Raw genomic sequence first — 10,979 nt, 5'->3', positions numbered from 1 at the left:
ACTGTTTAACCCCATGAATGACGGCGCTCGTGATGCTCAAGCGCGCGTTAAACGCCATCAGAGCCCGTCAGCAGAGAGAGAGAGAGAGAGAGAGAGAGAGAGAGAGAGAGAGAGAGAGAGAGAGAGAGAGAGATGGTGACGCGCGTTTACCTGCGCGATGCGACGAGTTCATTATTTTCGCGTCGTGCCACTTCCTGTTGGTCATATGCAAGAAAAAACAACAAAATATTCATGCGGCATTTGGAACATGTTCATAAGAGAACCTACACATCAAAACATGAAATTCACCAGTGAAAACAAAAGTACAATGGCAAAGGAAGACATATGCAGTACTTAGTAAGGGTCTCTAAGTACATCCAAGATACAATGTCCCAAAAAAAAATACAGTATAGCCATATTTAAAACATCAAGATTGTGGGAGCCTACTTATTAGTCTTTCTGAACAAGAGGAACATTTCCGTGTTTGAGCAAGGATGAGTGACTGCCGTAGCAAATATTTCAATGCATGATAAATAAAATACTGATTAAACTCGTTAAATGCAATTGTTTGTAAGCATCTGTTGGGAGAGGAGTGTATAGGGTTAAATCAAGAATATTAACAGGTCAAGCCAAAGATCAGTAATCAGCTTAACGGATCTAACCCAGCGAGTGGGAAGGGTTTAAAAAGCAACCAATAAAGAAACAATTTAATTAACAAACATTCAAAATTCTAATTGAGACTAAAACTATCCACTCTGGTTATAACGTATGTCAGGTTAGTCCTTATGAAAATTACCCATGGTTTTACTTCAAATAAAACCAAAAAACCCAGGGTAATTGTTGTTAAATCATAGTAACCCCAAATTAAAGGGTTAGTTCACTCTCAAATTATAATTAACCCGTAATTTATACATCCTAGGTGTATATGAATTTCTTCTTTCAGCCAAACACAATCAGCTAAATTATAAAATATCCTGTCTCTTCCCAGCTTTATAATGGGAGTGAATAGTAACTGAGATTTTGAAGCCCAATAAAGCGCATCCATCATCATAACAGTAATCCATATGCCTCCAGGAGTTAATAAAGCCTTCTGAAGTGAACAAAATACCCATATTTATAACTTCATAAACTATAATCACTGGCTTCCGGTAATGGCCGTACGCGAGTCGAGCTCCGGCGGAAGAGTGACCTCTGACCCGACTCGTCATGCATAGGGTCAGAGGTCACTCTAACTAAAGTTGCGGTCGACCGTTACCGGAAGCCAGTAATTATAGTCTATAAAGTTATAAATATGGATATTTTTCTTCGCTTATTAACCCTGATTAACGCAACTTTAACACTTTTATTTTCCTGTTCATCACTGTGAAGCTTCTTTGAAACAAAGCGCTATTCGATCTATAAGAATAAAGATTCTTTATTTGGTTCCATGAAGAATCTTTATGAACATAATCCAAGGTTATTTATAGTGAAAAAAAAGTCCTTTAGATTATTAAGATATTCTTCCACTAATCCCTGAATGGTTCTGTGGGGAAGCAGGAATGGCTTCATAGTGAAAACCCTCTCTGTTTTTAAGAGAGTTTATGGATGCAATAACACATTTAGCATTGTCTGTATACTTGACAGCATATGAGATTGATAACTCTTCATTATCCCTAATAATCACCCAGAGAGCTTCCTTTAGCTCAGAACTGAAAAGCTCAGCTCAGCAAAGATGAAACGCTCGGAGCTGGGAAGGTTGAGTCCGCGGAGATCCTCGGATGCTTATTAAGCCAAACCTTCCCGGTCTTTGAAGTTTCTCCACGTCTCGCCTGAAGACACAATCAAGGAACAGAGTGTTCGGAAACGCTCAGCGATGGCCGAGTGCCTTTAACAAGCTCCAGCTCTCCTCTGGGATCTGGGACACATCTTCCCTCTCCCACTTCAGTGAACGGATCTGATTCCCACAGCGTTTTAGGAAAGACCTGCGTCATCAAATTCTCCCGTAATCCCAACCAATCCTCAGCGATCCGGGCCGACTCTGACCGGAGGGTTATTCCCAGAACAAGGCGTTCGTTCACTGCTCAAATGGAAAATAAAACTGGTTATAACATTCTGCAAGTGCTAAACACGTAAGACTGGGGCTAGTTGTCACAGGACTCTGGTATGTTGATTTATCTACTTCCAAAAGGTCTAAAATGAGGATTATATTGTGAACTAATAGCATCATATTTTTTGACATTTTATTTTAAAGGGATAGTTGACTTTGAAATTAAATGTTGGTATGTTTTAGCTTACCTCAAGGGCATCCAAGATGTAGGTGTCTTTGTTTCCGCAGTAGTTTCAATTTTGATATTTTTAGGTCAAACCGTTCTTGTCTGTCAGTCATATAATGCAGGTCTGTGGTCACCACCTCGAAGAGCATGCACAGAGTCCAAATTAAACAATTCCCCATCGTAAGTACACATTGATGGCCTAAGACACGAAACAAGCGGTTTGTGTGAGAAAACGAACAGTATTTATATCGTTTTTATCTCAAATATAAAAATATCAAAATTGAAACTACTGCGGAAACAAAGACACCTACATCTTGGATGCCCTTGAGGTAAGCTAAACCATACCAACATTTAATTTCAAAGTGAACTATCCCTTTAAGGTGTCAGTATTACAGTGTCATTATGTATCAATATGAAGTACAATAATAGTCAATAATTGTATCCCTTAAAACTCTAAATTACATATTTAAACGTTTTTTTCCTTGAGAAAAATTCTTTATCTTGAATGTAACTCGACACTTCGCCTCATTAAGTATGCGTGGTTCTATGAATATGCAAATGAGCCCCGCCTCCACTCACTCACTCAGCTCAGAGATCCACTGGTTGACGATCACACGTTGATCTGATTGGTTACAAGGTAGTTTGTGACGTCAGAAACACCAGCGATTTCAAAGCGTGTGTTTGAGACTGTCTTTGGTTCACTGCAGTTTTAAGGAGGAAATACTCAGCAATGGTGTCGACTTATGAACTTACACATGCTTTGTCTTAAAGCAGATTAAAAACACCACATAGACACATAAACTACAAGCTGGATTTACACCACAGAGAGACTTTAAGTACATGTACTTACTATATGGTTAGTATTTGGAGTTTGATTTAGGGTTAGTTGCATAGTTATTACATACAGTAACTGTAACAAGGACACTGTAAAATAAAGTGTTACTAAAATAGGTTACACTTAAGTTTAAGATACATTTAAGTACTTAGTAATATAATTAACATCATTCACTTAGGGTTAGGGTTTGATTTAGTTGAATATAATTACCTAATAAAACTGTAACAGTCAAACATGTAAAAAACATGTAAATATATTTTCTTTCCTGTGCCAGCGACAGTGAAGCAAAGGACCGTTAAAGGAATAATTCATTAGAAATTATCATTCTGTCATCATTTCATCTTCGCACTGTTCCAAAATAACATACTGTTGATGAATGTGTCCATGTAATGGAAGTCAGTGGGGTCCAAGACAGCACTGATCCCCACTGACTGGAAAATAAATGTTTGCCTTGTTTTGTGTTGAACATGAGGGTGAGTAAATGATAATCTGTGATATCATTCTGATAACATGTCTTTCAGAAGATTTCCCAGAAATGAAAGGTGATTCAGCTCTTCTACAGTTAAACCACAACCAAACCCGAGTGTTTTCCTGTCAGATCTACTCACATCTTCATCTACGTCCAGCGGAGGAACACTAAAGGACACTGTCAATCACAAAACGTGGTTAGATTGCACCATAACACGGACAAACGCATGTGATTCAGCAGCTGTGAAACCTTTATGCCGATGTGCTGCTGTTAGCGATGTTTATATTCTCATTATATTCACATTTCCTGAAACAGCTGCATTATTATTCTCTCTTACTAAACATCTTTTAAAGTGGCCGTGTTTCTATGTCACATTTGCATGAAGAGCCTTCAGCGAGCGGCCAATCACATCAAACACACACGGTTAATGATTACACCACATAATTAATGTTAGCAGCCTTAAACCTCACGTACTCACTCTTAGAGGAAAGGTTCTATAAAGAAACTTTCAGTGTTCTGTCAGGCACTTCTTTTAAAGGTTCCCATCATGGGGTCATTTTATGGATTTACTTTTGATTCATTTAAAATGTTCATTACATTTTATGAATTAAACAGCTCATAAACAAATATGAAAGTATTATGCAATCATCAAAGACATGTCTCCTTATTTAGAACCTATTTGGCATAAAGCGTTCTTTAAAACTGAGTCAAAAACTCTATGGTTCTATGTAGAACCTTTTACAGATTTTTTTTGGCATAAAGCGTTCTTTAAAATTGAGTAAAGAACCCGGTAACACTTTACTTGAAGGGGTGTGCATAAGACTGACATGACACCTTCATAATCATGACATGGCAGATGTCATAAATATGAAGGAGGTCTTATGCATGTTTATGGCAAATGTCATTAAGTGTCATTCGCTCAATTATGACATTTTTAATGCAAATATGACATTGTTTGAGATGTCTTTGTTATGACAACTTGACATAAACTAATACATCATAAGCTGTTAGTGTCTTTGTCATGACAACTTGACATTACCAAGACAACATAAATTGTCATAAATATGTCATAAACATGACATAGCAGATTAATTATCAAACTTAAGAAACCACTTAGCTTTATGGGTTAACATTTCATTAAACTGTCAGGTGGTTGGTTTTGACATTGGCTGTCATGAGGCTATTATAACTGTGTCATGAATGTATTTCTTGACCTCAACTACAGTGGTACAAATTTAATTTGTCATTAAAATGTTATAATGGCTTCATGACAGCCAATGTCAAAACCAAACACATGACAGTTTAATGAAATGTTAACCCATAAAGCTAAGTGGTTTCTTAAGTTTGATAATTAATCTGCTATGTCATGTTTATGACATATTTATGACAGGTTGTGTTGTCTTAGTAATGTCAAGTTGCCATAACAAAGAAATCTCACACAATGTCATATTTGCATTAAAAATGTCATAATTGAGCGAATGACACTTAATGACAGTTGCATAATGCATAAACATGCATAAAACCTCCTTCATATTCATAACATGTGTCATGTCATGATTATGACGGTGTCATGTCAGTCTTATGCACACCCCTTCAAGTAAAGTGTTACCAAGAACCCTGTGATTCTATATATAACCTTTTTGGCATAAAGGGTTAAAATTTAGTCCAGAACCCAATGGTTCTATACAGATATTTATTTATTTTTTTGGCATAAAGCGTTCTTTAAAATCGAGTCAAGAACCCTATTGTTCTATATAGAACATTTTTGGCATAAAGGGTTAAAATTGAGTCAAGATCCTTCTGGTTCTATGTAGAACCTTATTGGGCATAAAGCGTTCTTTAAAATTGAGTCAAGAACCCTGTGGTTCTATATATAACCTTTTTGGCATAAAGGGTTAAAATTGAGTCAAGATCCTTATGGTTCTATATAGAACCTTTTTGGCATAAAGGGTTAAAATTGAGTCAAGATCCTTATGGTTCTATATATATCCTTTTTGGGCATAAAGGGTTCTTTAAAATTGAGTCAAGAACCCTGTGGTTCTATATATAACCTTTTTGGCATAAGGGTTAAAACTGAGTCAAGATCCTTATGGTTCTATACAGATTTTTTTGGCATAAAAAGTTCTTTAAAATTGAGTAAAGAACCCTGTGATTCTATATATAATCTTTTTGGCATAAAGGGTTCAAATTGAGTCCAGAACCCAATGGTTCTATACAGATTTTTTTTTTTTTTGGCATAAAGCATTCTTTAAAATCGAGTCAAGAACCCTATTGTTCTATATAGAACATTTTTGGCATAAAGGGTTAAAATTGAGTCAAGATCCTTATGGTTCTATATAGAACCTTTTTGGGCATAAAGCGTTCTTTAAAATTGAGTAAAGAACCCTGTGGTTCTATATAGAACCTTTTTGGCATAAAGGGTTAAAATTGAGTCAAGATCCTTATGGTTCTATATATATCCTTTTTGGGCATAAAGGGTTCTTTAAAATTGAGTCAAGAACCCTGTGGTTCTATATATAACCTTTTTGGCATAAGGGTTAAAACTGAGTCAAGATCCTTATGGTTCTATACAGATTTTTTTGGCATAAAAAGTTCTTTAAAATTGAGTAAAGAACCCTGTGATTCTATATATAATCTTTTTGGCATAAAGGGTTCAAATTGAGTCCAGAACCCAATGGTTCTATACAGATTTTTTTTTTTTTTGGCATAAAGCATTCTTTAAAATCGAGTCAAGAACCCTATTGTTCTATATAGAACATTTTTGGCATAAAGGGTTAAAATTGAGTCAAGATCCTTATGGTTCTATATAGAACCTTTTTGGGCATAAAGCGTTCTTTAAAATTGAGTAAAGAACCCTGTGGTTCTATATAGAACCTTTTTGGCATAAAGGGTTAAAATTGAGTCAAGATCCTTATGGTTCTATATAGATTTTATTTTTTTGGCATAAAGCGTTCTTTAAAATTGAGTAAAGAACCCTGTGATTCTATATATAACCTTTTTGGCATAAAGGGTTAAAATTGAGTCCAGAACCCAATGGTTCTATACAGATTTTTTGGGGTTTTTTTGCCATAAAGCGTTCTTTAAAATCGAGTCAAGAACCCTATTGTTCTATATAGAACCTTTTTGGCATAAAGGGTTAAAATTTTGTCAAGATCCTTATGGTTCTATACAGATTTTATTTTTTTGGCATAAAGGGTTAAAATTGAGTCAAGATCCTTATGGTTCTATATAGAACCTTTTTGGGCATAAAGCGTTCTTTAAAATTGAGTCAAGAACCCTGTGGTTGTATATATAACCTTTTTGGCATAAGGGTTAAAACTGAGTCAAGATCCTTATGGTTCTATACAGATTTTTTTTGGCATAAAAGCGTTCTTTAAAATTGAGTAAAGAACCCTGTGATTCTATATATAACCTTTTTGGCATAAAGGGTTCAAATTGAGTCCAGAACCCAATGGTTCTATACAGATTTTTTTTTTTTTGGCATAAAGCGTTCTTTAAAATCGAGTCAAGAACCCTATTGTTCTATATAGAACATTTTTGGCATAAAGGGTTAAAATTGAGTCAAGATCCTTATGGTTCTATATAGAACCTTTTTGGGCATAAAGCGTTCTTTAAAATTGAGTAAAGAACCCTGTGGTTCTATATAGAACCTTTTTGGCATAAGGGTTAAAATTGAGTCCAGAACCCAATGGTTCTATATAGAACCTTTTTGGCATAAAGCGTAGAACCCCACTAAACATTTAGATCTAAGAGTTTATTGAAAAGCATTTTCTTTAAAACAAACAGCCTAGCAGAAAATAAATAAGTGGTTTATAAATCAGTCTATAAATATTACCCTGATTGGTTGATTCACCATGACGCTCGTCCAGACGTTCAAGGTGCATCTGAAGGTCATCGAGCTGCTCAAACAGAACAATATTCACTGCTTTTACATTCATATTCAGATGAATCCGATCAAGCATTCGGCTGCTTCGGGTCTTTGCTCTGGTTGAGCTCAACTCTATTAATAAACGCGGATAAATCAATGTGTTCTTCCACTAATGCTGCGGCCGGAGATAAGACACGTTTTCTGAAGACAGACATACAGTTCTTGTGTCCCGATGAACCACGCTGAGAAGAAACATGCGTTTTCCACCTACAAGTTTATATAAAGAAGACAGACGATATACGCTGAGCAGATTTGCACTGTTTATTAGGGTGCGGATGTGGACTCAATGAATTCTGTTGTACAAAGTGTGAGTGAGTGCAAGAAAGAGGGTTTATAAATATGTTCAGAACATCAGATCAATAAATCAATCACGGACTGAACAGCAGTGAACTAATACAGCAATGCAATGAAACTCAACTGATCATCTTCATTCTGGCCTGTGAAACTGAACTACAACACACACGATGGACTTACATTCCTGACGTTTGGCTAAATGAAATAAAAGTTCGAAATGAGACGGATTCAATGAAATCACACCAATGTCAAAATTCATAGCAAATATATATGTCGTTTTGCTTTGTGCATTATAGCAAGTCTTTAAATAATCATCAGAAAACCCCCTGATGCGAAACGAGAATTCAGATCACGTGATCTGCTTCAAGAGCCAATGAGAGCGCAGCATTCTCACGCCAATATAGTTTTTCACTTACTTTTATAATATTTCATGAAACATAAACGGGGCGTCGTCTTCTTCCGGGCTCTGTGCAATACATCACAAAAATAAACACTCTTCAATTTAAAACAAATCCATTTGGCATTTGAAATTTGTCATATATATTATTATCCTTCACTGTGCAAACATACGGTGATTCTGCACAATAAATAAAAGGTGATTCATCAGGTACAGCAAAAATCATACAGAACTGTACAAAATAGAATAAAATTAGAGGAAGTAACAGAAAGGGCACAAATCTCTGAGTATTAATGAAGAGTTCACACACTAATCATCGTTCGGTCATCGTTTACTCGCACTCGTGTGGAACATCACACACATTTCTGTTCGTTTCTATTTAATGAAAGAACCTGTCAAAAAAAACATTATAAAAATATGATTGAATCAAGGTTTTCTGAGGTTATGTGACAGCGCTGGGAATAATGTAATATCACTGATAATCTTCCTCTCCACTGAAATGGACAGAGATGTCATTGATATCAACTTGATTCGAGAGATCCAGCGAAGCAGAACTTCTTCAGTCAATTCCATTTCAGTCCTGATCAAAACTATTAAAAGCCTTCCATGATTATTATACGGTGCCGAACAGATCCATGCGTTTACTTGTGGTATTTTGATGAAAGTCAGCGGGTTCGGACTCGAGGGGGAGTAAAGATGACGGAACGATCATTACTGGACCAACTATTCATTTAAAGTCATCTCACACACACACACACACACACACACACACATTCGTTCGAGAGTAAATCCTGAAGTCGCTGTTCACCTGTTTGTGTTTGAATATATAAATAGCACCGTGAACAAGAAACCCCTGATAATACGCCGTTGACCGCGTCTGATTGATTGTCATGTCGTCGAGTTTAAGAAAGAGGAGTTTAAGAAAGAGGAGTTTAAAGGGATAGTTAGTAAGTGAAAATTAGCCCATGATTTACTCTCCCTCAACTCATCCTAGGTGTATATGACACTCTTCTTTCAGACGAACACAATCAGTTATATCAAAACATTTCCTGACTCTTCCAAGCTTTATAATGGCAGTGAATTTATGCACTTTTATGATGGACAGATGCAGTTTTATGATGGACAGATGCAGTTTTATGATGGACAGATGCACTTTTATGATGGATAGATGCACTTTTATGATGGATAGATGCACTTATGATGGAGAGATGCACTTTTATGATGGACAGATGCACTTTTATGATGGACAGATGCACTATTATGATGGATAGATGCACTTTTATTATGGATAGATGCACTTTTATGATGGATAGATGCACTTTTATGATGGATAGATGCACTTTTATGATGGATAGATGCACTTTTATGATGGACAGATGCACTTTTATGATAGATAGATGCACTTTTATGATGGACAGATGCACTTTTATGATGGATAGATGCACTTTTATCATGGATAGATGCACTTTTATGATAGATAGATGGACTTTTATCATGGATAGATGCACTTTTATGATGGATAGATGCACTTTTATGATGGACAGATGCACTTTTATGATGGACAGATGCACTATTATGATGGATAGATGCACTTTTATTATGGATAGATGCACTTTTATGATGGACAGATGCACTTATGATAGATAGATGCACTTTTATGATGGACAGATGCACTATTATGATGGACAGATGCACTTTTATGATGGACAGATGCACTTTTATGATGGACAGATGCACTATTATGATGGACAGATGCACTATTATGATAGATAGATGCACTTATGATAGATAGATGCACTTTTATGATGGACAGATGCACTTTTATGATGGACAGATGCACTATTATGATGGATAGATGCACTTTTATGATGGATAGATGCACTTTTATGATGGACAGATGCACTTTTATCATGGATAGATGCACTTTTATGATGGATAGATGCACTTTTATCATGGATAGATGCACTTTTATGATGGATAGATGCACTTTTATGATGGATAGATGCACTTTTATGATGGACAGATGCACTTTTATCATGGATAGATGCACTTTTATGATGGATAGATGCACTTTTATCATGGATAGATGCACTTTTATGATGGATAGATGCAGTTTTTTGAGCTTCAATCTGTTGGTTGCAATTCACTGCCATTATAAAGCTTGGAAGAGCCAGGATATTTTTTAATATAACTCTGATTGTGTTCGTCTGAAAGAAGAGTGTCATATACACCTAGGATGACTTGAGGGAGAGTAAATCATGGGCTAATTTTCATTTTTGGGTGAACTATCCCTTTAAGTAAGATCAGTTTAAGTAAGAGGAGTTTAAGTAAGAGGAGTTCGCACACATGTGTGTTTGAAGGCAGAACCGGGTCATGGAGACGGGAACCTGATTCGTACGGGTGAAAGCACTAACGGAGGGTGTTCGGGGCACGAGAGGTGTAGGAATGCATCGTTACAGCAGATTTATATCTGTTTCACACACAGACTCGCAGGGGGAGGGAACTGGGCTGTGATTGGTCGCTCGGGCATCATGTGTTGCTGTCGCCGGCTGCTGATTGGTCGTCCTCAGCGTGTCGGAACATCAGGATGGAGTTGTAGATCTTGAGGGCGGGGCCGAGCTTCACGCTCATTATCTTCACGATATCTCTCTGCGTCAACAGGAGAAAGGCCTTCCCGTCGATTTGCTGGAGAGGGAAAACATGACAGAATCAGATACAGCTGGAGCTCATCAATATGGCCAAATTAACTTCAGCAGATAGACACCGCATTTACAGTCTCTCTTCACTGAAAACGGACTAAAAATATTGATGATGTGATCTTGATT

At 36.6% G+C, this 10,979-nt stretch overlaps 1 protein-coding gene across 4 annotated transcripts in view; it reads right to left on the bottom strand.

Moving 5' to 3' along the window:
• Positions 1–7,701: 7,701 nt before the first annotated feature.
• Positions 7,702–10,979, bottom strand: part of l3mbtl4 (L3MBTL histone methyl-lysine binding protein 4) — a 61,044-nt gene continuing 57,766 nt past the window's right edge. For 3 of the 4 annotated variants that reach the window (XM_084399178.1, XM_084399177.1, XM_084399179.1), the window contains exon 20: positions 7,702–10,839. In XM_084399178.1, coding sequence (XP_084255304.1) covers positions 10,684–10,839 — 156 coding nt within the window. In that variant the 3' untranslated portion in view covers positions 7,702–10,683. The remainder of the gene's footprint in view (positions 10,840–10,979) is intronic. The other variant, XR_014626174.1, reaches the window with a different exon arrangement.

Source organism: Rutilus rutilus, assembly GCF_951802725.1.
Source record: "Rutilus rutilus genome assembly, chromosome: 24".
Taxonomy (NCBI): Eukaryota; Metazoa; Chordata; class Actinopteri; order Cypriniformes; family Leuciscidae; genus Rutilus; species Rutilus rutilus.
The sequence above is the reverse complement of the archived record's forward strand: the minus strand, read 5'-3'. Positions and strand labels throughout refer to the sequence as shown.